At 39.9% G+C, this 26,187-nt stretch overlaps 2 protein-coding genes across 3 annotated transcripts in view; both read left to right on the top strand.

The window, feature by feature from the left end:
• On the top strand, nt 1-24,639 carry kctd1 (potassium channel tetramerization domain containing 1). 2 transcript variants are annotated; one of them, XM_084092030.1, is made up of 5 exons: nt 1-468; nt 16,140-16,330; nt 18,789-18,933; nt 19,192-19,497; nt 23,642-24,639. In XM_084092030.1, exons 1-5 carry the CDS (start codon nt 460-462, stop codon nt 23,804-23,806), a joined length of 816 nt encoding a protein of 271 aa, XP_083948156.1. In that variant the 5' UTR covers nt 1-459; the 3' UTR covers nt 23,807-24,639. The 2 variants fall into 2 exon arrangements, with proteins under 2 accessions (XP_083948156.1, XP_083948155.1); XM_084092029.1 differs by lacking the exon at nt 1-468 and adding an exon at nt 9,281-10,748.
• A 705-nt stretch (nt 24,640-25,344) lies between these two features.
• Nucleotides 25,345-26,187, top strand: part of taf4b (TAF4B RNA polymerase II, TATA box binding protein (TBP)-associated factor) — a gene marked incomplete at its 5' end in the record, with an annotated part of 15,670 nt that continues 14,827 nt past the window's right edge. The window contains 2 exons of the mRNA XM_084090135.1: nt 25,345-25,963; nt 26,103-26,187. The exon at nt 26,103-26,187 is cut by the window's right edge and continues 55 nt beyond it. Coding sequence (XP_083946261.1) covers nt 25,345-25,963; nt 26,103-26,187 — 704 coding nt within the window. The remainder of the gene's footprint in view (nt 25,964-26,102) is intronic.

The following is a 26,187-nucleotide window of genomic DNA, read 5'->3' as shown; positions in this document are numbered from 1 at the left end:
CCCCCTCTGTGAGCGCGCCCGTGCGCGCACTCACCATCCATTTGCAGGAAGCGCCTGCGGCAGCGTTCCATCAAAACTAATCATAACCATTCAAATCTGCCTCCCCGCTGCAAGATGTAGGAAGGAGGACGACTGTTTTACGCAGAAAAATCACCAGACCCCCCTTTTACATCATAGAATAAGAGAAACTGCATATTTATGTGTATTACAACTAGCTTCTTGTGATCGGTTAATTCACTAGTTGTTCTGAAGTGAGCAGAGATCTGCAGGGGCGTTTGTTTGAGAGCGCGGCTCTCTCTCTCTCTTTTTCTCTATCCGGGTCTGGCCCAGAGGGGTTGTGAAACCCCTGGAGCGACTCTCTGTGATTTCAGCTTCAGCTGGGCTCCATTCCTCAGCGCTTGAGCAAGGGGCGCGGACAGGAGCCCAAACACGGAGAGGTGACACGTCGCTGGATGTCCCATGTTCCAGGTGAGTAGCGCCAGATTGGGCTTTGTGGGTTTTGTCTACAGAGAGAGGCAGTGGGTCTTCAGAGCGCAGCTGCATGTACGCATGTGCCAGAGGATGAGCGCGTTTGGGACAAAACAAATATTTATCTTCTCCCAGTTTACATCCTGTCGCTTCCCGATATGTGTAATGGCAGCGCAAAAAGACACCTGAAGCAGTTTACGTTGTCACATGTAAAACTGTTCTGTAGCGTAGCCTCGAATAATTGACTGATATTGTAATGGCGTCCTCGATTAGGTTTCGCGATGTGATACGATGTGAAGTCGCAAGCTCCAAATGAGAGGCGATTGTGGAAAGCGATTTTGAAAGTCTTTCTTTAACACAGCGGCTGCTTTGATCTTCCCACTTATAAGGGTTTGTGGTTGTCAAACTGGCTTGATCGCAACTACAGTGCGTTTTCACGCATTTGCTACACTTTTGAATGTGGCTGAGGATGTTTTCTTGTTTTTTTGTGTGTTTAGCGGCGATTGCTATTTTTAACCGCGATGTTTAAAGTCGAGCATTCCTTCATTCTCATCTTGTAGCCGAATACCATGCAGCTGCTGCACGCTCAGAGCGCGAGCGAGAGGAACAAGACGCACGTGCGCATGTTACAATGGAATCGCCTTTTAAGTGCATTGATTGACGCATGATTCACTTTAAATGTATTCTCTGACCGGTGTATCGTATCTTGTAAGTTATGTTCTGTTGGCTTACAGCTGTGATGCCACATGCTACCAGCTCGTGGAATTGGCATTGTTGTCCAAGTGGATGTGTGTGGTACTGTCACCTGACATTTCAGTCTAGATAGACGGTCTAATTAGGTTACCTGGCCAAGGGTTGTCATCAAAACGGGCATAGTGTGCACTAGAGGGGGTATCTATCTATTCATCTACCCATCCATCCATATATCTATCCTTCTGTCTATCTGTCTGTCAGTGCAACAAAATACATGCCGATGAACACACAAATAACCCTGAGATTGAATTTATTTTTTCAACTTTTTTTTTTTTTTTAATCTCAGGGCTCTTCAGCTCATGTTGCCTTGTGGGATAGCAAAGTGTCCATTGGTACATCATCCTGGGATTGTTCACCTATACTGTGTCATGAAAACGTTTTGTACATATGTGATTAACAAAACAGAATTCAACATTATTTTCAGAAATGATCATGCTAGTGAATACTGGTCATGCTCTTAAAAAGAATTCCATTCCATTGCGCAAAAGGTTCTTTATAATGGAAAAAGTGTACTTTAGTTTAGGGTGTGTTCACACTTGTAGTTCGGTTCGCTTGGTTTGTTTGGTCCGGACAAAAAAATAAAAATAATAGTCCTGGTTCGCTTAGCGTTTACAATTTCACATTAGGCATTTTAACGCCAAACCTAAAGATACCAACCCTAAGGGCATATAGGGACATGTTCACAACCAGATTGGTTGGCTTTTATTATGTATATTTAATTTATCGAACATGCAAAACAATGTGTGCTGGGCTAAATACACTTTCTCTCTGAACTTTCTACATATGATGGTATTTTGACCAGCTGAAAACCTGTGAAGAGCTTATTAAATGTGTAAAGGAGTCAAAACACGCACACAAACGAAGATCTGCTGCGAGGAAACACGCATCTGATGCCTGTACTGAGCTGTGATGAGCAACATTGTGACTACGACAGTAAAAAACAGGTATGGTTTTTGGTTCGTTTACATATCTTTGGTGTGTTTTGCGTTCATATTTCATTCGAACCGCACCAGAGTTTGTTTGGAAGTGAACCGAGATCCATCTTTTCAGCGTCTTGATCCGCTTGTTTGATGTGCACCAGGATATAGATGGCAGCGTTCACACTTATGCAGATGAACCGCACTAACAGGGCACTCGCACCAGGGTTGGTCTTAATCGAACCAAACATGGCAAGTGTGAACACACCCTTAGATTATTAAAAATGTTTTTCACAGTAGAGAAAAAAAAGTTATTTTAAGAACTGTTAAGTGGTATCATTGCAAAACATGCCTTTTGGAACTTTCCCCTGGTTTCACAGACAAGGCTTAACCTAGTCTCAGACTAAAATGCTTCTTTGAGCTGTTTTAACTGAAAGTAACTTTCCAAAGGCAAGTTTATAAAAGCTACTTGTCCTAATTAAACTAAGGCCTAATCCTGGCTTAATATAAGCCCAGTCTGTGAAACCAGGCCCTTGTGTGGTGAAATTGCGCATATAGCCAGATTTGACCTGTAGAAATTAAGGTTGCTGCTTCCTGAGAAAGCTTTGCGCAAACAGAATCGGCATGTGGACGACACAGCCTCATCTGTTAAATCTGGTATAGGAATCTTGTATAACTGTAGGGGATCATAAAGTACAAATGTAATTGGTCTCATAGAGAACACAAGCATTCCTGTACAGAACACCATCACCCACTAAAAATGCACACAATGGATCGCACGCAGCGAGCTGAATTGCTGCCCACGGACAGGGCAGAGTTGCTGAGTTTTCTGACTCATTCTTGTAGAATATTCAACATGTTAATGTGAGCTTGGAATCACCTCAAACACAGGTTACTAATCCTGTCTTCAGTGCTTCTCCGACACATCCATACTTTGCATATGCATCCATGAATATGGATAAGATTAAGAGTAGGATGTCATGCAAGTCTTTCCATCTTTCCGTCTCTCTTTGAGTCCGCTGTGCCTCAAACATGTGAAATCAACTGTAGCCTAATGGTCAGACTTAAACGGGAACCAGCCAGTACCAGGGTTATTATCATTAGCATTATCTATAACCATAACAATTTTTTTTTTTTTTTGAAATAAAGGTAAACTGAAAAATAAATCTATAAAATATATATAAAAAAATTAAACTTATTTTAGTTCAGCTAGTTGCCAAAGCAACATTTCTCATATACATTTAACTTGAAGTAAAATGACTAAAACTGAAATAAAATGAATAAAAAAACTATATAGACATATTTAAGAGGACAAAAACAAACAACAAAATTACTCAAATTAAAATGAAAAAGGAAATATATAAAACAAATTCAAACGATTAAAAAACTATAATAGTATATAAATGATAATAACACTGTCTAGCACACAGACTGTTGAAAAAAAAAAAAATATATATATATATACAGTGAGGAAAATAAGTATTTGAACACCCTGCTATTTTGCAAGTTCTCCCACTTGGAAATCATGGAGGGGTCTGAAATTGTCATCGTAGGTGCATGTCCACTGTGAGAGACATAATCTAAAAAAAAAAATCCAGAAATCACAATGTATGATTTTTTAACTATTTATTTGTATGATACAGCTGCAAATAAGTATTTGAACACCTGATAAAATCAATGTTAATATTTGGTACAGTAGCCTTTGTTTGCAATTACAGAGGTCAAACGTTTCCTGTAGTTTTTCACCAGGTTTGCACCGAGTTCACGCGCATTGGTTTAGTACCTATGATCACGCGCGTGAACTCGACAATCGATTACTATGGACTTCGACCGAAAACAGGATGTAAATACAGGTATGTGCGCTGGCTGAAATAACATCATTTTTATTCATATCTTTCACATCTACTGCAGTCAGATTGACCCGCGTTCACTCCGAAGGAATCACTCACATGACCTGTGCACTTGTAATGACACATCAAGGATGTTAAGAGGCTAAAAGCAGGTTTAAATCGTGCCCCATTGAAGTCAACAGGGTGCAAATTTTAAAAAGAGGATAACACGGTGTAGGCAACACCGATTTTTGTCGTTGTTCTCGGTACTGACAGCACTCCAAATGTACAAAAAAATTAGCTCAATGTTAAAATTGACCGGAGTTCTCCTTTAAGGAGAGGATGACCGGGGCCATGTATTGCGAGATTTTGGGGAACAACCTCCTTCCCTCAGTTAGAGCATTGAAGATGGGTCGAGGCTGGGTCTTCCAACATGACAATGACCCGAAGCACACAGCCAGGATAACCAAGGAGTGGCTCTGTAAGAAGCATATCAAGGTTCTGGCGTGGCCTAGCCAGTCTCCAGACCTAAACCCAATAGAGAATCTTTGGAGGGAGCTCAAACTCCGTGTTTCTCAGCGACAGCCCAGAAACCTGACTGATCTAGAGAAGATCTGTGTGGAGGAGTGGGCCAAAATCCCTCCTGCAGTGTGTGCAAACCTGGTGAAAAACTACAGGAAACGTTTGACCTCTGTAATTGCAAACAAAGGCTACTGTACCAAATATTAACATTGATTTTCTCAGGTGTTCAAATACTTATTTGCAGCTGTATCATACAAATAAATAGTTAAAAAATCATACATTGTGATTTCTGGATTTTTTTTTTTTAGATTATGTCTCTCACAGTGGACATGCACCTACGATGACAATTTCAGACCCCTCCATGATTTCTAAGTGGGAGAACTTGCAAAATAGCAGGGTGTTCAAATGTTATTTTCCTCACTGTATATATATATATATATATATATATATATATATATATATATATATATATATATATATATATAATATCAGTGCAATATTGAAGCAGTGGTCAGAGAGGACCGTCATGTACTACAGGTGCTCGATTTGATTTCCATCTCTCCCACACCGGATGGCTCGCCACATTGGTGTGCTCAAAGATGGTTTCTCTCTCTTTCTCTTTCTCTCTCTCTCTCCGAGCCATACATACCCAGACACACACTCGCACATTCAGTAGTTACTCTTTTTTTTGTCAGCCTCGGGCTCTGGCAGTAAGTTCAGCTATATCGCACCTTGGTGTTCCTCTCTCTCGCTCGCTTTCATTCTCTCCCAAGCCTCGGAGGTAGAGGCGATTTGTGATGCTGCGCTCACACTGTTTTTTAAAAAGTGCTTCCTGTGAACTTCTCTATCTCTTCAGATTAGTCAGGGAACAAATTACCTGCCTGCACATAAAAAGCCCCTCTCCAATCCTCCGCACAGCCATGTAACGAGCCTGATCTCCCTTTTGAAGAGTGGGCATGTTATTTTCCCTCTCGCCTGCAGGCTACCCTGCCATGCAAATGATTATGAAATTAAATTTAAAACTATACATGTATTCAGCCTCTCTCTTATCGCTATCTGCACAAAGCGCATACAAATCAGGCCGGGATCAGGGCCCCGGCTCAGGACTGCACTTTAAAGCTTTGCTAATTGCTAATTGGGTATCTAGGTGTGAAATGGGCTCTGCTAACGAGAATTTAAAATGTGGAAAGGAGGTTTTCTCTTTTTTTCCTGTTCTGCTCACTCTCTCTCTCGCTCTGTCTTTCTCTCTCTCCTTCTCTTTCCTTTGAGAGATGTCAGAGCTGTTTCTGGTGACATGCCTGTGGGCAGGAATGACAGAATGAGACAAAAGAAGAGAGGTCTCTCATTTCAAAATGGAGGCTCATCCTCACATATATATATATATATATATATATATATGTGTGTGCTGTGCGGAGAAGAGAAATGAGATACGGGTCCAACGTTACCTCGGCCGTGCGAAAAGAGGGCCGGTAGTTTAATGATTAAGGATTCGGGCTTCCAACAAAGGCTGTTGGTTGAGTTCTAGCGGAGGGTAAACCCGAGGACTCGAGTTACAGAGATCACCTTCCTGTTGTATTGCCATTATGGCCTCGGGCGAGAGACTTTATGCCGGGTTTCTCCCAAGGATCTCTGAACCTCGGCGCTGCACATTTGAGGTCTTTCTCATTCGACACACCTCTTTCAGGTCATGGAGCTCTCTAATAATGAGCAGAGATTTGAATCTGGTGTGTTAGATGAGGTAGACGTCTACATTTTTCATGCTAGAGGGTTCCAGGAGCAGAGCACTGCTAAAAGTGCCCAAAAATATGTGCTGCTTATAGCAAGTGATTAAAACTAACTACAAAACTGAATTCTGATTTTGCAAGACTGTTCATTGTCATTGTTTATTCTCAAAGTTCTATTCGTGGCACTTGCAATGACATGATTTTTTTTTCTATTAATTAATTAACTTGATTTATTTTAAAAAGAAGAAAATGTAATTCAGACTTAAAATCATGACTTGAATATGTAGACTACTGTATTAAAATATAATAATAAGTAATTGTTTTGGGGGGAGGGAAGGCATAAAGTCAAAAAAGAAAAGGAAACGCCTCATAAGGCTCATTTTTGAGTATAGTCACATGGTGCAAACTAGCAGAGAAAAATAAAACAGGAAATGATATCATATCATCTCTTTTTATGACAAGGCAAGGTCAAGTCGTAAATGTCATGTGGTGTGAGTCGTGTGACTTCTCCAAACTATATATTTATGAATGAATTGACGATATTTGTAAAAAATAAAATAAAAATAATAATAATATATATATATATATATATATATATATATATATATATATATATATATATATATATATATACTTTTTACTTTATAAAATATTTAAAAATTAGCTTTACATATTTATATATTATATTTTATTATATAAATATATTGTATTCAAGGTCTAAGGAAAATTGAATTAGTTTTACTTTTATTGTTTTACTTTGTTATGCCACATGACACGTTATAGAGTCATTAATTAAACTTTCTTTTAAAATAGCATGAACATTTTCAAAACCCTCACACTCTTATTTGCTACGGACCCATATCTTTTCCTTAAAGAAATGTTCACAAGACTATGGAAAGACTCTGACCGTATAAAGTTAATGAGTCAGATGATCGCTGTTGATTTGCTGATGGATGAATAGAGCTTTTTTTTCATCCCTCCTCTAGCTTTGAGCCCTACTGAGCTCTAAAATCCGCTTCCTCATGCGTTGCCTCTCTCGGAGGCACAGCGCCGGAGACAAACATCTGCCTTATTCTCCAGAGCCAAACCTCAGCTCTGTGCTGTTCATACTCAGACAGCGGTTGCCTCGGGGTTCTCACGGCACACACACTAACACAGGGGAGAGGAGAGAGGCGTGAATGTAGAAGCACTTAGAAATGTGTTCTTGATCAAGGTCACTCATTTTGAATGATCTTTTATTAGTCTAATGACTCAAATGAAAACTGGCATATTTTGCCATATAAATTGTATTTAGAGATTAACAGGGCCAAAAGCAATTTCATCCGGAGTACTCTAGAATCATTCATACAAATATCAATGTATAATCGAGTGAGCCCTGATATAAGCTATGATGCATTTCAGAGGGGCTCCGTTTACAATTGCCTCTATTGCTATACAGACTATAAGAGAGGAAAATGAAAATCTGCTGCAACCTGAGAAAGTCTGCAGTGAGTTCCAGCTGAGCTGTATTTGCAAATCACACATTCATGTTTATCAGAACAGCAGAAGTTAAATACAGTCCACTCACAGTCACAGCAGTTAGCAAGTCATATGAAAAACTGAAGGCGAGTTCAGCAAAAAATGAAAATTGCCATCATTCATTCATCCTAATCCGTTTCTTGATTCTGTGGAACACAAAAGGCAACATTTTAAATAATATTCACTCTTTTCCATGCAGTGACAATGAATAGGGACTGGAGATTTGAAGCTTCAAAAAGGATGCAAAAGAACCATAAAAGAGTCAAATGGACCATTTAATGTAAGTTATATTGCAAGATGAGCTCAGCTGGTAGCCATGCACTTTGACTGGATCACTGATTCAGTGAGTTGATCAAAATCAGAATTGACTTTTTGTAAACGGCATCAACTGGTTCATTGAAATGTCGCCTTAAACTAATGATTTGTTCACAAACCAGACATTATTCATTCTCTCAAAATGGATCTCAAGATTTTCAGTAAACTTGGATTGTCTTTTTCTGGTATTTTATTACTTCTAAAGACTTTAAAGATGTCTATGTGTAACCGGCCCTACTCGACATGCTCCGAGCGGGATTTGAACCGGGGTGTCCGGCGTGGGAGCTGGGCATGTCAACAAGACTGCAGCCTGTAGCGCGCCTGTTGAGGCCAGGAGAGTGAGGTTTACATGCACAGCTCTTACTGGCCTACGTCTGTTTTATGACCACTCTTGATACATTTATGGTGCTAAATTATGTGTAGCTTGACAGTCTCAGTCCTCATTCACTTTCATTAAATTGCAAAAAGTGTGCAGGAGGATATTATTTGAGATAATATTGGGTTGGAGTGAGAAATAAGTTCTGACACAATATTCATTTTTAGGTGAACTGTTCCTTTTACATGCAGTTTCACCTGTTTAGAGTAGGGTTTTCTGCCTACTGGCCATCATTGCATACACAGACCAGTGGCTTGCTTTATAGCTGTGTCGAAATTATTCTTACCATACACAGAAATATCAATTAGCTCACCACACCTTCATCTCTCTCTCTCTCCCTCCCATCTGTCACATTCTCTCTTCCTCTCACACATACACAAAAGGCTGTATACACACACACTCGAAAGTATATGGATGGCCTCAGGGTTAGACATGATCACAGCTGCTTCTGGAAACTCCCAAATCAAGTCAGCCTGCCTGAGCTACATAGCCCTTTAATAATTAGCAGGTGTGTGTCTGTGTGGGTGTATTAAAGACATAATTTACTGCTTAATTCAGCTGCAGTCCAATACAGAGTATAGCTGACCGTTTGCTTCTTTCTCTCGCTTTATCTCTCCATCCAAGTTTGAAAGTGTGTGAATGAGAGAGTGTGTTTTAATTATTAGGCAATCTATCTCCCTTTCCCTGCACCTTTAAGAGCGCGTGCCTGTTCTGGTAGCTGAAGGTCACTAAAACGCACAAAAAGCTCTCAGCTCTGCGGTCCAATATAGCGCATGCGCAGTGCCTCGGGACTCATACACTGTCAGACTGCAATATGGCGAGAATGCCTGGCAGCGGGGACCAGTGCTGTAGAGATGATGAACCGGACCCGATGTCGGGGGATCGGGAAAGAGACGGAGGCTCGGGCGAGGAAGAAGAGGAAGAGATTCAGGAGATCCAGATCACAGGGGAAGAGGGAGAAGTGTCAGAAGAAGAAGCCGAGTTAGAGTGGGAGGAGTGCGGGGAGCCTGACAGCTGCGCTGCTGCCGTGGAAACGGGGGAAGCGGTCCTTATGCGGAATACGGACCAGCTCGAGTCGGGGGCTGGGGACCCGCTTTTCGCCGCTTTGGACTCGGGACCCGAGGGAGACATGCACCGCTCCAGGCTCAGCGAGAACACGCGCCTGGCCACCCGGTACGCGGTGCGAATCTTCCGGGAATACCTGACGGAGAAGGCGCAAAGTACGGACTTTGAGAGCATGGACAAACACGCGCTATGCAAAGTGCTGCGCTCGTTCTACGCGGAGGCGCGCTCCAAAAGCGGACAGCTGTACAGCAAGTCTTCCCTCATCAGCATCCGGAGCTCCCTCAACCGGTACCTGAACGAGCCCCCCTTTTGCCGCACGCTGGACCTCACCAAGGACCCCGAACTGCGCAGCGCCAACCTCGCGCTCGCTGCGGTCATACGCAAGCTGGAAGAGCAGGGCGCCGGTCCCGTGGTGCAGAAGCAAGCCATCACGCGCTCCGACCTGAGGAAACTCTACACGTCGGCCGTGTTCAGCGCCAGCTCGCCGTTCGGGCTGCTCAACAAAGTGTGGTTCGAGACTTGCATGTACTTCTGCACGAGGGGGCGGGAGAACCAGCGCGAGCTCGAGGAGGACTCTTTCGGGCTGGCCGTGGACGAGGACGGACGGAAGTTTGTGTACTTCAAAGCGCTCGGGCCGTACCACAAGTCTCGTTCCGCCTCCTGGACGAAAAAAAGATCCGACACGGACGATGACAATCTTCCCCGCATGTACGAGACCGCCACGGAGTTTTGTCCCTACGCGAGCTTCGTAAAGTACCTCACGAAGCGCAATCCTCTCTGCAAGGCTTTTTTCCAGCGCCCACGGGATCACTGCAGCGAGACCGACACGACCTGGTACGAGAATAAAGCTATCGGAAAGAACCTGCTGGGCACGAGAATGCAGATGCTGTCGCGGGCCGCCAAACTGTCAAAGACCTACACCAACCACTGCATCGGCGCCGTCTCCATAGCAACGCTTAACGGCATTGCGGGCATCGGGTCAAAGTTAGCGCCTCTCCACGTGTCCCCGGAAACGGTCAACAACGGAGCGCACCTGCAGCACGCGCTGCACTGCGAGGACGAGGCCGAGCTCAAGCCGCAGAAGGTGATCAAACGCCCGCGGACGCTCGTCTATCCAGTTAGTGTTTCGGGACCGGAGGCATCGCCGAAAAGACTCTGCGCGCGCGCCGCCGTGGAGCGCGCGGACACTCCAACGGTCACCGCGCTAGTCTCCTCTCATTGCGAACTCAACGGAGAGAGCCCTCATATGCTCCCCTCACAGGTAACAGCGATTTCATGTCTTTAGCACATCAGTATAACATAAAGACAAAACGCTTTTGCCGCGTGACACGGTCTTAGAATAGCGCTAAACAATTTAGGACCAGTTTTACTAGCGGCCCTGTTGTCTGTCAATCACATCAGTCAGAGGACAATTGTTTTTTTCACACCAAGTGTATTTATGCAAATGAACGCATTTAAGCAACAACCGTGGGATGTTCAATTTGACTCATCTGTATGTGTCATTTTGCATGGAACATTTGTCAGCAAATCCCAGATTTACTTCTTCATTATAATGTCAATTTCCGTATGATGTTGTACTGTATAACCAGGGCTATCTTGTGAAAGAGTGCTATATCAGTCAGAAACTTTTACTCACCCTCAAGTTGTCCCAAACCTGTACGACTTTCTTTGTTCTGCTGAACACAAAAGTAGATGTTTTGATGAATGTTTGTAGTTGTGGGGCACCATTGACTTCCATAGTATAGAGAGAAAAAAATACAATAGAAGTCAACGGAACAATGTATTGTTCAGCAGAACAAATACATTTATACAGGTTTGGGACAGCTTGAGGGTGAGTAAATGATGACAGAATTTAATTTTTTGGGTGAACTAGCCTATCCCTTTAACTTTGAATTTTGCCACTGCTCCCCAATAATACACTATATGCATTTAAAAAAAGAAAAAAAAAGAAATGTGTTTTAAGGTCTAGTGTTTCTGGACTAAGATAGCTTAAATACACCTTTAAGTTAGTTATTAGATGCATTTGTTCTTTTTTTGTAACTCCCCGTCTTTATAAACCAGTTCATCTCCATTTTTGCTGCGGGGGCAGCAGCACATCTGCCAGTGGCGGTCCATTTGGGAATGTGATTAAGATTGATTTCTTTATATGTTGGTGAATATTTATTATTATGCTTTGTAGGCTGCACTAAAACAGGCACATGCTTTCTTCAGCCTTCAGCATGAAAGTGAGTGTGAAAAATAAAAGCATTTGTTGCCTGCAGAGGAATGAGCTAATAACGCATCTGTGCAGGGCTCCAGCAAAAAACAATGACTCCTAAATATAATACCTTAGATGAGTTGTTTGTAGTGTGTTCTTCAGCTGCATATTAATGATCAGAATTAAACATCCACACTACCTCTACCACACTAAAAGATTCATCCTCAGGAGTTTATACCTGTGCTTTTTTTTTTAGTACAACCTCAGCTATATGTCATTATGAATGTTCAAGTATTTGCTGCTGTTCTTTTCTGTTTGAAGTTGTATTTGTCTTTAAAAATAGGTTTGGGGTAAATATTTATTAGCGACCCCTAGAGGGGGAAGAGATTGCTGGAAAAAGCATTCTGGGGAAAAAAAAAAAAGCCTTTTCAACTATGACACTTTGTAATTTCACATTCACATCCAATTATATACTGTTCCCTCCTTGCTAATTAACTGATGTAAAGTGAGTCTTTGCTGTTTTCTTTCATATCTTTCTTAATACTTGCTGTACATGCTGAGATGTGGGTGAGATGAGTTAACAGTAAAGAATTTGGGTCAGAGACTTTGAAACTTTGAGAGAATTTTTACCTCATGCATCCATTGAGTCATATGCATTATTTAGCTCCACCATTACATTTACGTACATTTCCCTTATGCTTCAACAAAGCTGCATTTATTTGATTAAAAAATACTGTAAAATATTACAATTTAAAATAACTTGTCTATTTGAATATATTATATATTATGTGATTGCAAAGCTGAATTTTCAGCATCACTACTCCAGTCTTCAGTGTCACATGATCCTTCAGAAATCAGTCAAATATGCTGATTTGATGCTAAAGACACATTTCTTATCATTGTGCAGCTTAATATTTTTTTGTGGAAACTCTGATACAATATATTTTATTATAGGATTCTTTAAATAAAATGTAACATTATAAATGTCTTTATTGTCACTTTTGTTCAATTTAATGCACCCTTGCTGAATAAAAGTATTAATTTCTTTAAAAAATATATTTTGACCCCTAACTTTTGAATAGTTGTGCCTATTTTTTGTCATGTGACTGTCTCAACTGTCTTTGTCTTTATGTCTCAACTGTCATGAGAAATTTAGAAAGCTTGTATGTAGACTAATTAAACCAATATTATAATGGTAGATTCTGACACATGATGCTTATATGGTACTGCATTATAACACTGACTGTTTCTGTTTTCTAGGCCTCTATTATATTAACAAACCTCTTTCTGCCTCACACTCTCAAATTACAATTAATCTACAGAAATATTCCAAAATGGGCATTTACTGGTCACCGTAAACACTATAGAGAGCTCAGCTCTATTTAAACTCACATCAGTACTAATAATTCATCTTCCCTGCTTGTTTATTTGGAGCAACCAAAATTCCAGAGTATATTTTTCTTAAGTTGGTGTCAATGTCTTTCCAGTTAGCTAATGGGAGAGCCAATAGCTCAAACTTCTCAGGCTTCCAGCACCATCCATGACTGTGGAATAAGTTGTTTTTATTCATGTAACACTTATTTTCAATGAATGGGTTGGATTTATTTACTGCACAGTTCACCAGACTAGCTTTGTTCTTTAAGGCACATATTACTTTTGTAATGTGTGTGTGTGTGTGTATAAGTTGACTGTATTTATTTTTGTCAAAAGTCTCTGCCAAATAAATAAAGGCAAACATTTTCCAACCCATCCTCTCATTTCCTCATTGTTTACACTGTGTATATAAAATTACCCAGAAAATAAAAAGGCTTAAAAAAAATGATGCATGAGAAAATGCCTCTTTGACCCAACTTATTCTCCCCGTAGGCATAACACTCCATTCAGCCACCATCAGAAAACTGCACCAGCTAAAACGCCCAGTTGTGCCAGAGATGTTTATCATTAGTGCTTTAATGTGCTGGCCTGGATACATGTTTACTTGCACGTTCTGTGTATTACCAAGGGTTAATGCTTGTTTTTCAGGTCGCTGTATAAAGCCAGTCTGTTGAACTTACTCTCTCCGCATGTTTCATTCTGTAAGACAGTCGACTCGGATAGCATTACTCCACTCTGGGCGAAAAATGCATTGATATTGCACTAAGTACACAAGTGTACTTATGTTACCGTTTACTTTTTTCTGTTTTTCATCTTTAAAGGAAATTCTGCCCATGGCTGTTTCATTGTGCCTCGGTATAGAGAGTGACCATTGAGATTTAGCAAACACTTATTTCCAAGCGCAAACAGATATTATGTCAGACGAAGCCCATGAAACGAGGCCCTACTGAGGCTAATGAGATTGTGGCTACTGTAATGATGTTTCAGTGCTGACAACGAAATCTTCATTAATGTCATAATGGGTCAATTTAATTTGTTGTAACAGTTGTCAAGGTAGAAGTGATTATCTGTGTTTATGTTGTGAACCATTTAGCACTGCGCTCCCATTCCACGCTCATGACACACACATTAACCAAAATGAAGAGGCTGCTTGAAATTGTTTCTGTTATTCCAGTTTAGTGTGCAGAGACTGCTATAAGCAAGCCATTGAAAGGTTGATTCCCAAAAGTGTGTAAAAACTGTTGTCCTGTGGTATTTTTAAAATGTGACACTGAGTGTCCAAACTAGGCTACCTGTTTTCTGACAATAGACAATGAGAGTTTGAGGCAAAAGAGGCTGTAGGTGTTGGTTCTCTTTGGTTTCTGCTAGTGACACTGAAATGCAAGTCAATATGAGATCAAAATTGACACCTGTTTACTTACTCAGACTACTTTTGTGTACATTACATTGACGCATTGTATTCCAAAAAATATATTTTTTAAAAACCAGTGGTTCACAATCCTTTTACTTCAAAGGGCCAAAAATCAAACTTGATTGAGGGTCATGGACTGAAAAATGCGAAAATGCATTATATCCAACTATGTTATATTAATGTATTTTTTTCTCTACATTTCAATGCAAGAATATAAACGCAAAAATGAAAACTCTGTCAATTATTACTCAGCCTCATGTCGTTCCAAACCCGTAAGACTTTTGTTCATCTTCGGAACACAAATTAAGATCTTTTTAATGAAATCTGAGAGCTTTCTGTCCCTCCATTGACAGGCTCTGCAACTACCACTTTCAAGGCCCAAAAAGGTAGTAAAGACATCATTAAAGTAATCCATGTGACTCATTCAATTTTATGAAGTGATGCAAGTGCTCTGTTTGTGCAAAACAAAATAAAAAAACTCATGTCACTTTATAAAATTGAATGAGTAACATGGATTACTTTACTGATGTCTTTACTACCTTTTTAAAATTCATTACATTTATAAAGTGCTTTTATGGGTATTCAAAGCACTTTACATATGTTAGGGGGGGAATATCCTCAACCACCACCAATGTGCAGCATCCACCTGGATGATGCGACGGCAGCCATATTGCGCCAGAACGCCCACCACACATCAGCTTATTGGTGGAGAGGAGACAGAGTGATGATATATCAGTATATATGGAGATGATTAGATTTGGCCAGGATGCCGGGGTTACACCCCTACCCCTTTTCCGAAGGACATCCTGGAATTTTTAATGGCCACAGAGAGTCAGGACCTCAGTTTAATGTCTCATCCGAAGGACGACGCTTGTTACAGTATAGTGTCCCCATCACTATACTGGGGCGTTAGGACCCACACAGACCACAGGGTGAGCGCCCCCTACTGGCCTCACTAACACTTCTTCCAGCAGCAACCTGGTTTTTGGGCCTTGGAAGTGGTAGTTGCATAGCTGTCAATGGAGGGTCAGAAAGCTGTCAGATTTCATTAAAACGGTATTAATTTGTGTTTTGAATGTTGGGTTTGGAACGACATGAGGGTGAGAATTTTCATTTTTAGCTGAACGATCCCTTTCAAACAAAAAGATTATTTAATGTTTCATTATTTGATGTTTTAATTTCCTTTTTTCTGCCCTTTTGTGATATGACACAGCGGGCCGAATAAAAGATCTGCACAAGCCAACTTTGGCCCGTGAGCCCTTATTTTGGCATATCTGCTTTAAACAGGCAGTAACAACTTGTTTTGCCTCTGAAATGTCTTTCCTTTTCAATTGACGTTACAAATCCCTGTTACTTTTTCAACCCCTCCCTTTCAACCACCTCCATCCTGGTCCATTCAATGGGCACTTTTCATGATCCAATCAAATCTTGATGGATAAATTCAGTCTCTATGAAGGTATCATAGAAAGTTCATACAATTTCCTGAGGAAAATATAGCTCCATAGTTATACTCTCCTACTTCTGGTATGTTAATGTACACTTTTCACGATCCCAAATGCATAAATCCTTTTTGTTTTGTTTTTTTAAAGAAAGGAAGTAAGCTTCTGCTACTGTATGTATATTAATCTTGAAATTCCAGCAATCTTACCTGTCTTTTTTTTTATTCTCAGGAAAATCGCAGCAACAGTGTGGGCATGTCGACCCGGCCTATCTTGGCACATTCGCCGGTCTCCCCACTGGGCACAGCTGGCATCCCCACACCTGCACAGCTCACAAAGGCCAACGCGCCGGTGCACATTGACGTGGGGGGTCACATGTATACCAGCAGCCTGGCCACATTAACCAAATACCCAGAGTCCAGGTAAATTACACACACACAGTGGCAGCTTGTCAGGGGAGGCAAGGGAGGCACAGCCTACCCCAAATTTTATGCCTCAGAATGTGTATTTCTTGTTTGTAATTTCACCACTGTAAGTGAAACCACTGCACGCTTCTTCCCCGAATGTGCCGAATCTGCGAAACGCGAGTCTGAGGGGATGGAGAAAGGGAGGGGGAGGCAAATCCATAGCCGGAGACTTGTGTCTCCGTTGGGAAAAAAAATTAGCCAATCACCATCGTGTATTTCACTTTCAGCGATTAGGAGTGTTGAGAAAAGTAACATGGCAGAAGAGGCTAGCTTCGCTTGGTATATCAACCAATCACCGACAAGACGTAAATTACGTAATATTAGTTTGAACTGCTTTAGCTGATGGAGAGTAGAGATATTGAATATTTGATCGCAAAAAATGTACTAAACTACCATTCAAACAACAGCTACAAATTAAAATTGAAGGAAGACCCCATGCCTATTTGGATATAGGCTACAGCAATCAGCTTCACTAAACGACCGAACATGCTCTTTTAACACGGACATTTAAAAGGACGGAAGGATGGATTTTTTGCTTCAAGTGATAGGCTAGGATTAGGTAAGTGAACTTATATTTATATTGTCTTAATGTCTGTGTCATTTTCTATAAATATTCAGGTCTAAAAGTGACCAAAAAATATGTTAAAAAGTATCTCTATTTTAAAACCCGCCAGCCGCCACTGCACACACACAGATGCAAAACAAAGAGAGATGGACAGTATAATAGATGCAGGGAGGTGTTCAAATTAAAAGGTGTGATTTTTACCCATTTGAATAACATGTATTCCACTGTCATCTAATGCGTTTAGCAGTCAGCCTAAAATTTCTAAAAGCACGTCATCCTCTGAACACGTCTGTTCACACACATGTCCTTCATGATGCGTGTTTGCTCTATATGCGTGTTTTGTGTGTATGTGTCTTGTCTGTGCTCATTAGCTCACTGATCGGTATATTTCTGCAATGCCAAAGAGCATTATTGTCTTGTAGCTGCTGACTGAGTCAAACATCAGAGCACAGGCCAAAAGGAGCCTGAAGCGCTTTGAGCCAGACTAGCATCCAATCTCATAACTGCTCACATGTCTCACACGGTTTCCGCCTCCCACTGTCCTTTACAGTGACACAGAAATATGTCTCACACATATTGTCTCATATAGGGTCCACACAGTCTGGTATAATCTATAGGCTTTGAAAAGCCTTTGTAATTGTCATATAGATGTTTCAGAGAAAGGCATTGGCATAAGTGACAGATCCATTCGCCCCTTGGCTACTTCATCACAAGCAACATCAATATGACAACGCACTCATCAAAGAGAAAGGAACAGGGCGCTGGATGATGACATTTGCGTCGTCAGGAGCAATGATGGCCGCCGCCTCCAGCCATGCCCCTCCATGATGCTGATGCAGGCTACGGTTTAACCAGACTGTGCTGACCGAAAGAACTGTCAAAATCCACTGTCGTGTATTTACATGAGCACACACGCAGATGATGTTAGATGGTTTTTAATGAACATTTTAGCGAAGTAGTTCTCAATCTTCCAAGTACCAGCTCACAACAATGTTCCCTCAGATTGTTTCTGTCAGGTATTCTGCAAACTTGACATCTCTTTAGATGCATGAAAAATGCACTATATTGGTGATTCCAATATTACTGTAGGCATGAGAAATCAGTCCATTGACTGGTCTTTATAAAAAACATAATATATTAATTTCACATGACAACATTTGTAGTGCATTTCAAACAAATTTAACTTTTAAAAGTTATACAAGATTCAACTCATTTTTGAAGTCAGTTTAAGGTCATTTAAGTTGAAATGACTTAAAACCTCCAAGTTGATTGTACTTAAAAATGTAAGCAACTTTTTTTTACAGTGTACTTTTATTCAGCAAAGATGCATTAAGTTGATCAAAAGTGACAGTAAATACATTTACAATGTTATAAAAGATTTAGATTTAAAATAAATGCTGTTCTTTTGATTCTTCTATTAATCAAATAATCCTGAAGAAAAATTCTAATTCACATTTTCTACAAAAATATTTAGATTAATATACATTAATATAGATTCATTTAGATAAAAAAATATATAGTTTTCAACTATAATAAGAAATGTTTCTTGAGCAGGAATTCAGCATATTACAATGATTTCTGAATGATCATGTGACTCTGAAGACTGAAGTAATGATGCTGAAAATTCAGCTTTGCCATCACATTTATTTTAAATTGTAATAATATTTCACATTATAACCGTTTTTACAATATTTTGATAATATAAATGCAGCCTTGGTGAGTATAAGAGATTTCCAATCTTTTGAAAAGTAGTGGTTTATGGGTGTTTTCACAAGAGAAAAACCTAGGAAAGCAAGTTGTTGTTGTTTTGGTTACATCTAAATATTTCAATATCTGTTCCTCTCTCAGGATTGGCCGTTTGTTTGATGGCACAGAGCCGATCGTTTTGGACAGCCTGAAGCAGCATTATTTTATAGATCGGGATGGACACATGTTCCGCTACATATTAAACTTCCTCAGGACCTCAAAATTGCTCATCCCAGATGAATTTAAGGTAGGACTTTAAATCTGATGATGCATCAATATTATTGCTATATAGAGGTTTTTAAAGAATAAAGGAATAGTTCATCCAAAAGTTAATAATCACCATCGTGTTCTGAACCAATATGCTGTTTTGGTCATGAAACAGTAGTAAAAAAGATATACTTTGAAGAATCACTACACAATAAAAGTATCGTAACAGCCATAAATACAGATTGAATTTTCATGTGTTTCATGAAATATTAGTGTCTCTGTGCATCTGTGTGTGTAGGACTACTCTCTGCTGTACGAGGAGGCCCGATATTTCCAGCTGCAGCCTCTGCAGGCCGAGCTGGAGCGCTGGCGTTCTGAGAAGGACTCTAGGTATACATCACGCATGTGTGAGTGTGTGGTAGTGCGTGTGGCCCCCGAGCTGGGAGAGAGGATAACGCTCAGTGGCGATAAAGCCCTCATCGAGGACATCTTCCCAGAGATAGGAGATGTCATGTGCAACTCTGTCAACGCAGGCTGGAACCACGATTCCAATCACGTCATACGCTTCCCTCTAAACGGATACTGCCACCTCAACTCTGTACAGGTGCGGAACACCTTATACATGCCTGGCAATAGCATTTATTTATTTGTTCGTACATTTATTTATGTATTGTTTTTTTAATTCATTTTTATGAAGCATTTATCTTTTTTTTTTTTTTTTTACTGTTTGAGGACTCATGAGTGTTGCAAGTTAAGAACTTTTAGGAGATAGTTCACTCAAAAATAAAAATTCTGTCATTAATTACTCAACCTCATGTCGTTCTGAACACAAATGAAGATATTTTTGTTGAAATCTGAGAGCTTTCTGCCCTATCAATTTTCATTTTTGGGTGAATTAACCCTTTATAAACTTTAAGTTGTTTGGCATAATCTTTTATTATTTCTTTAAAAAAGAACTAACCTGCTTCACTGCTTAATAATAAATGTTAAACTTTTGTTCGCCAATCAAAGTCATGTAGTGCAACTAACATGCAGGAAAAAATATATAAAACTATTATATATACATATACAAATTATTATCATAGAGAGGACCCTTACAAGACTGCAAATAAGTCTCTTAAAATATCTGATAATTTACACTTTTTATGGCAAGGCAAAGTTAGTTCAGGTTGTCATGTGGTATGACTGCCCAAAAGCATAATAATATTCTAAAAAGAATTATATTAATTTGATATCTAATTGATATATTAATAATAATTATTTTTTTATATTAAAAAAATAATATATATATATGTATGTATGTATATGTATGTATGTATGTATGTATGTATGTATGTATGTATATGTATATATGTGTGTGTGTGTGTGTGTGTGTGTATTTTTTTTCAAATATATATATATATATATATATATATATATATATATATATATATATATATATATTCCTACTTACGAAGCATGTAGAGGTCTGTAATTTTTATCATAGGTACTCTTCAACTGTGAGAGACGGAATCTAAAACAAAACTCCAGAAAATCACATTGTATGATTTTTAAATAATTAATTTGCATTTTATTGCATGACTTAAGTATTTGATCACCTACCAACCAGTGAGAATTCCGGCTCTCACAGACCTGTTAGTTTTTCTTTAAGAAGCCCTCCTGTTCTCCACTCAGTACCTGTATTAACTGTACCTGTTTGAACTTGTTACCTGTATAAAAGACACCTGTCCACACATTCAATCAAACAGACTCCAACCTCTCCACAATGGCCAAGACCAGAGAGCTGTGTAAGGACATCAGGGATAAAATTGTAGACCTGCACAAGGCTGGGATGGGCTACAGGACAATAGGCAACAGCTTGGTGAGAAGGCAACAACTGTTGGCTCAATTATTAGAAAATGGAAGAAGTTCAAGATGATGGTCAATCTCCCTCGGTCTGGGGCACCATGCAAGATCTCACCTCGTGGGGCATCAATGATCATGAGGAAGGTGAGGGATCAGCCCAGAACTAAACGGCAGGACCTGGTCAATGACCTGAAGAGAGCTGGGACCACAGTCTCAAAGAAAACCATTAGTAGCACACTACGCCGTCATGGATTAAAATCCTGCAGTGCACACAAGGTCCCCCTGCTCAAGCAAGCGCATGTCCAGGCCCGTCTGAAGTTTGCCAATGACCATCTGGATGATCCAGAGGAGGAATGGGAGAAGGTCATGTGGTCTGATGAGATAAAAATAGAGCTTTTTGGTCTAAACTCCACTCGCCGTGTTTGGAGGAAGAAGAAGGATGAGTACAACCCCAAGAACACCATCCCAACCGTGAAGCATGGAGGTGGAAACATCATTCTTTGGGGATGCTTTTCTGCAAAGGGGACAGGACGACTGCACCGTATTGAGGGGAGGATGGATGGGGCCATGTATCGCGAGATCTTGGCAAACAACATCCTTCCCTCAGTTAGAGCATTGAAGATGGGTCGTGGCTGGGGCTTCCAGCATGACAACGACCCGAAACACACAGCCAGGGCAACTAAGGAGTGGCTCCGTAAGAAGCATCTCAAGGTCCTGGAGTGGCCTAGCCAGTCTCCAGACCTGAACCCAATAGAAAATCTTTGGAGGGAGCTGAAAGTCCGTATTGCCAGCGATAGCCCCGAAACCTGAAGGATCTGGAGAAGGTCTGTATGGAGGAGTGGGCCAAAATCCTTGCTGCAGTGTGTGCAAACCTGGTCAAGAACTACAGGAAACGTATGATCTCTGTAATTGCAAACAAAGGTTTCTGTACCAAATATTAAGTTCTGCTTTTCTGATGTATCAAATACTTATTTCATGCAATAAAATGCAAATTAATTACTTAAAAATCATACAATGTGATTTTCTGGATTTTTGTTTTAGATTCCGTTTCTCACAGTTGAAGTGTACCTATAAAAAATTACAGACTTCTACATGTCAAATACATCTACATCTAAAGACTTCTACATGTCAAGTATGAAATACTTGTTCTCCCCACTGTATATATATTCTTTTTTTTTTTTAATATCATGAATGCCACATATACATACATACATACATACATACATACATACATACATACATTCATTCATACTTGTACTTTTTCAGTATACTTTTTTCTTTTATATAATGATTAAGATGTGTATACTCACATTTATCTACAGTTAATGTCTACAGTTAAAATTTTATTTTTTACTTGATGGTTACACCACATGTAACCACTTTAACTGAAATCTGCAATCTGCAAACAGCTCCATCTAGGAGCTTTAGCTGATAGCATTAGAAACTACAAACACTGGCCAATAATTCATGTCAGGTATGAATGTACAATATGAGCTAAATTTTTCCTATACTGTTCTCTGTAACCATTTCATACTGTGTGTGTGTGTGTGTGTGTGTGTGTGTGTGTGTGTGTGTGTGTGTGCGTGTGTGTGTGTGTCTAGAGGCTGTCTAATCCTGTTTGCTTATTAAATCTTTTGGCCCCTGGCACTTGCCGTCACACTAATGGAAGCAGGAGATTGAGAAAAGCAGAGGCAGAAGACAGGAAAGAAAAATGAGAGAAAAAGAGAGTTGAAGGACAAAGGCATGATGGAAAGTCACTGAGAACAGACAGACAGAAACTTTGACCTGTAAATGGGGGGAAAAGGGGAAAGACCAAGAAAGAGAAGGATGGTGGAAAACTGTAGATGGAGGGAGAGAGTGAAGGGAAATTTAGTGACGCAGCGCTGGAGAGCAAAAGAGGAAGGCACATCCTGAAGGCACACTAATGGAATGTGATCTCACAGTTCTGTGGAGCGAAGATCTGCAGGACTGGAAGAAATGACGTGAGAGGGAAAAACAGACAGACAGAAAGAAAGACGGAATAAGAAAGTGGTTTAAGTATCTCATTTGATTCAGTTGAGAGAGCTGCTGGACAGATGGTTTATAACACTTTTGCTGTGTTGTGTTTCTAACTGAAGACGGCAGTGATTCTGTGCCAGGGGTGTTCAATTAAAGGGATAGTTCACACAAACATGAAAACGCTGTCACTATTTACTCATGTCGTTCCAAACCTCTATGCTGTTGTTTTTCTCTCTGTGGAACACAAAAGCAGAATCTTAACAGTTTTTTTTTTTTTTTTTTTTCATACAATGATCATTTTCAAGCTTCAGAAAGATTAAAAACATCTAAGTAGCTCATACAGGGGTTCATTTATTTGCATATTACTTAGAGATTAATTCAAGATATTCTCTGAAAACAAGGCTTAATCTCATCCAGTTTTAGGGCACATTAAATTGATCGAGTGAAGTGATAGTAAAGACAATTATAATGGTACAAAATATTTCTATATCAAATAAATGCTGTTCTTTTGAACTTTATGTTCGTCAATTAATCATGAAAAACAATTTTTACAGTTTAATATGTTTTTTATTTTTACAAACATATTAGCACAACCGACTGTTTTCAACACTGATAATAATTTTGAGCACATCAGCATATTGGAATGATTTCTGGAGGATGCAGCTGAAAATTCAGTTTTGAACTACATAACTACAGTAAAAACAGGTACATTTTGATCAAATAAATGCAGCCTTGGTGAGTTTAAGAGACTTCTTTCAAAACCATTATAAATTGTACCGACCCCAAACTTTTGAACGGTAGTGTATATTAATTCTTTGGACTGTTGATATATGATTGGTATATGATATATTGACTATGAAAAGATAACGATTTGGTGTGTGTTTGGTCATTTTTGTGCTCATCAGGTTCTGGAGCGACTGCAGCAAAGAGGCTTTGAGATTGTTGCTTCTTGTGGAGGTGGTGTGGACTCAACCCAGTTCAGTGAGTACGTTCTGAGGAGAGAGCTCAAAAGAAGTCACCGTGGGGTCACGACCTCCGTCATTCGAATCAAACAGGAACCGCTGGATTAGCTGCCCGCTCTCACAAACAATAAACTGGATATGGTATTTTTAACTGAATATAAGGGATGTTTTGATTTATGTTGTAATCCTAAGAGACATTTTTTTCATTGGTACTGTCCCTAAATAAACACTTTCAAATAAGGAAAAAATATTGCTTAAAAATCACATAAGAATGGTTTCTGAACATCTCTGGCCATACTGAGTGATATATTTGATTCTCTTTATGAGGGTTTGTTTTAAAACTTCAAGACTGCCAGATTGCACTTTTGCTGGATTTGTCTTCACCATGACAGATGAGTGGAAGAGGCTAAACTGTTAAATGTTAGACTCTATATATGACATCTTGTAAAGAATTTCATCTGCCATACTTATGTAATAAGTTTTTTGATTAATGGTTTATGTTGCTGATCTTCAAGTGTTTCTCTCATAAATAGCATATCACACCAGAGAGGAATAGCAGCTCTAATTAGAAAAATACATGAACACACATAAAGGTTAACACAGCTGTGGGTTTCTGGAGGATCAAATGACTAGATGAACCCTCATTTTGTCAAACACAGTAATGAAACTGAATGATCTGAAAGTTTTAATTAAAAAATATAATTCTTTCCACCACTGTTCTTCATTCTTAAAATTTTAGCAGACAGGTTAAAATAGAAAAACTGTAAGCCAGTCAGAAGAATTTATCTTTTAATCTTACACACACACACAAAGATTTTCTTTTTTTAGTTTGTCCATAAATTTACAGTGTCAGGCTACACTTAAAACTGGTTTATAATCCATGAGATTAAAGTTTGAGAAGAATGTAATGTGATATTGTTAATAAAAGTTTTAAAAAATCACTAAGGCTTGTTTATTAACATCTGGAAAATATGTCTAAAACTTAAAGTAGGCCTACAAGATTCAAAGGTAGGCTATGTCTTTTCAATTAAATTTAAATGCAGAGGTAAATGCAAAGTAGGCTACTGGCAGGATTTCGTCTTGATTGATGGTTCATTCCTAGCGTAATGTCCAAATTGCGTTCGAGTGATAGATACGAATACGGATTTGAGTCAATACGCAATACACGTTCAGTTCACGAGTTGTTCACAAAAAGAAAAGGGCGGCAGAATTTTGAATGTACACAGTTAAACATTTTTTTGCAGTGACAAAATTAAGAAAAATCTGTTGTTTTTTTGTAATTTCTACTTGAATAAGAGCGCAAAAATCTTGCTTCATTAACGACTCACAATCAATGAATCACTCACAATCAAAAACATCACTTGTTGGTGTTGCCAAGTGCGTAACTGTGTATAGGCCTAACGTGCAGAAAGAGTCACTGAACTGATTCATTTTGATGAATTCAGAAGATTCGAATCCTTGGGATGAATAACAATTCCGTCACGAACTTTTGAGATGGCCAAAGCTGAAAATCCGTCGAGTCTTCAGCGCGTTTGAACATATAAAATTGATTATCCGAGCACGTAGATAGAAAAATCGTTTCAGGGTGATCTTTTGTGCCAATTTATTCAATCTGTGTTTAATATATCGTAAACGTAGGCTAAATAATGTCGGAAACATCGGGCTCAGATCAATTAAACAATGATCAGTCTCGTGCGGCAACAGAGAAAAGAGAAAACAACAGCGACGGCCAAACAAGCAACACTGAAGAGTCTTTAGAAACCGCATTAGACAAGAAAAGACTCAAAGACTTAGACTCAAATGCTAATGTTAACACCTCTGAAAACAGCAACCCAGATTCAGCTTCCCTTAATGAGGAAGGAGATCAGCTAAAAACAAAGACAGATTCATCAAACTCTGCATCTCAACGTCCTGTAACAGCTGCTGTGAATGCCAGTGCACCAGCCTCCTCTGTACCTGCTCCAAAGATCATAGCAGGCCCTACACACATCAGATCCACCACGCCAGTGGTCGTAGAGGCCAGGGTAGTGACATCCAGCGTTCAGGGACCAGGGGCCACCAGTTTGGCACTGGTTCCTCAGCCTGGAAGGGTGTCTGTGAGCTCTGTGACCATAAGCCAGCCCAGGGTCGTCACCACACTGACTACTGCCAAAGGGGCGGTCGTGACATTGCCAAGGATTTCCACCCCATCACAAAGTGTACCAATGACTCGCACCCCTCAGACTGTGCCACTGCAGCTGCCTGCCAACTTCCAGGTCCCACAAGGTGTGTTGTTTCATGTCTTGGTCTATCTGGTGCACTCTAGCTGTAATACTATACTTAACCATCAAGCCTTATCAGTCTTCTTGGCAATGTCTTGCTCTCTCTCTCTCTCTCTCTCTCTCTTTCTACCCTGCCTGTGAAGGAATGGTGTTAATCCGCAGTGACAGCGGGCAGTTGATGTTGGTATCTCAGCAGGCTCTGGCCCAGGCACAGGCTCAGGGAATGCT

The sequence above is a fragment of the Abramis brama genome, assembly GCF_963993115.1.
Source record: "Abramis brama genome assembly, chromosome: 18".
Lineage (NCBI taxonomy): Eukaryota > Metazoa > Chordata > Actinopteri > Cypriniformes > Leuciscidae > Abramis > Abramis brama.
This window is presented reverse-complemented; position numbering and strand designations above follow the sequence as displayed.

What these genes read in the sequence shown, in the direction of transcription:
- kctd1 (XM_084092029.1), top strand. Translation starts at nt 9,294, where the DNA reads ATGTCGGGGGATCGGGAAAGAGACGGAGGCTCGGGCGAGGAAGAAGAG. An exon ending in TCATCCCAGATGAATTTAAG is followed by an intron (nt 18,934 to 19,191) that starts GTAGGACTTTAA and finishes CTGTGTGTGTAG; the next exon opens with GACTACTCTCTGCTGTACGA. An exon ending in GCCACCTCAACTCTGTACAG is followed by an intron (nt 19,498 to 23,641) that starts GTGCGGAACACC and finishes TGTGCTCATCAG; the next exon opens with GTTCTGGAGCGACTGCAGCA.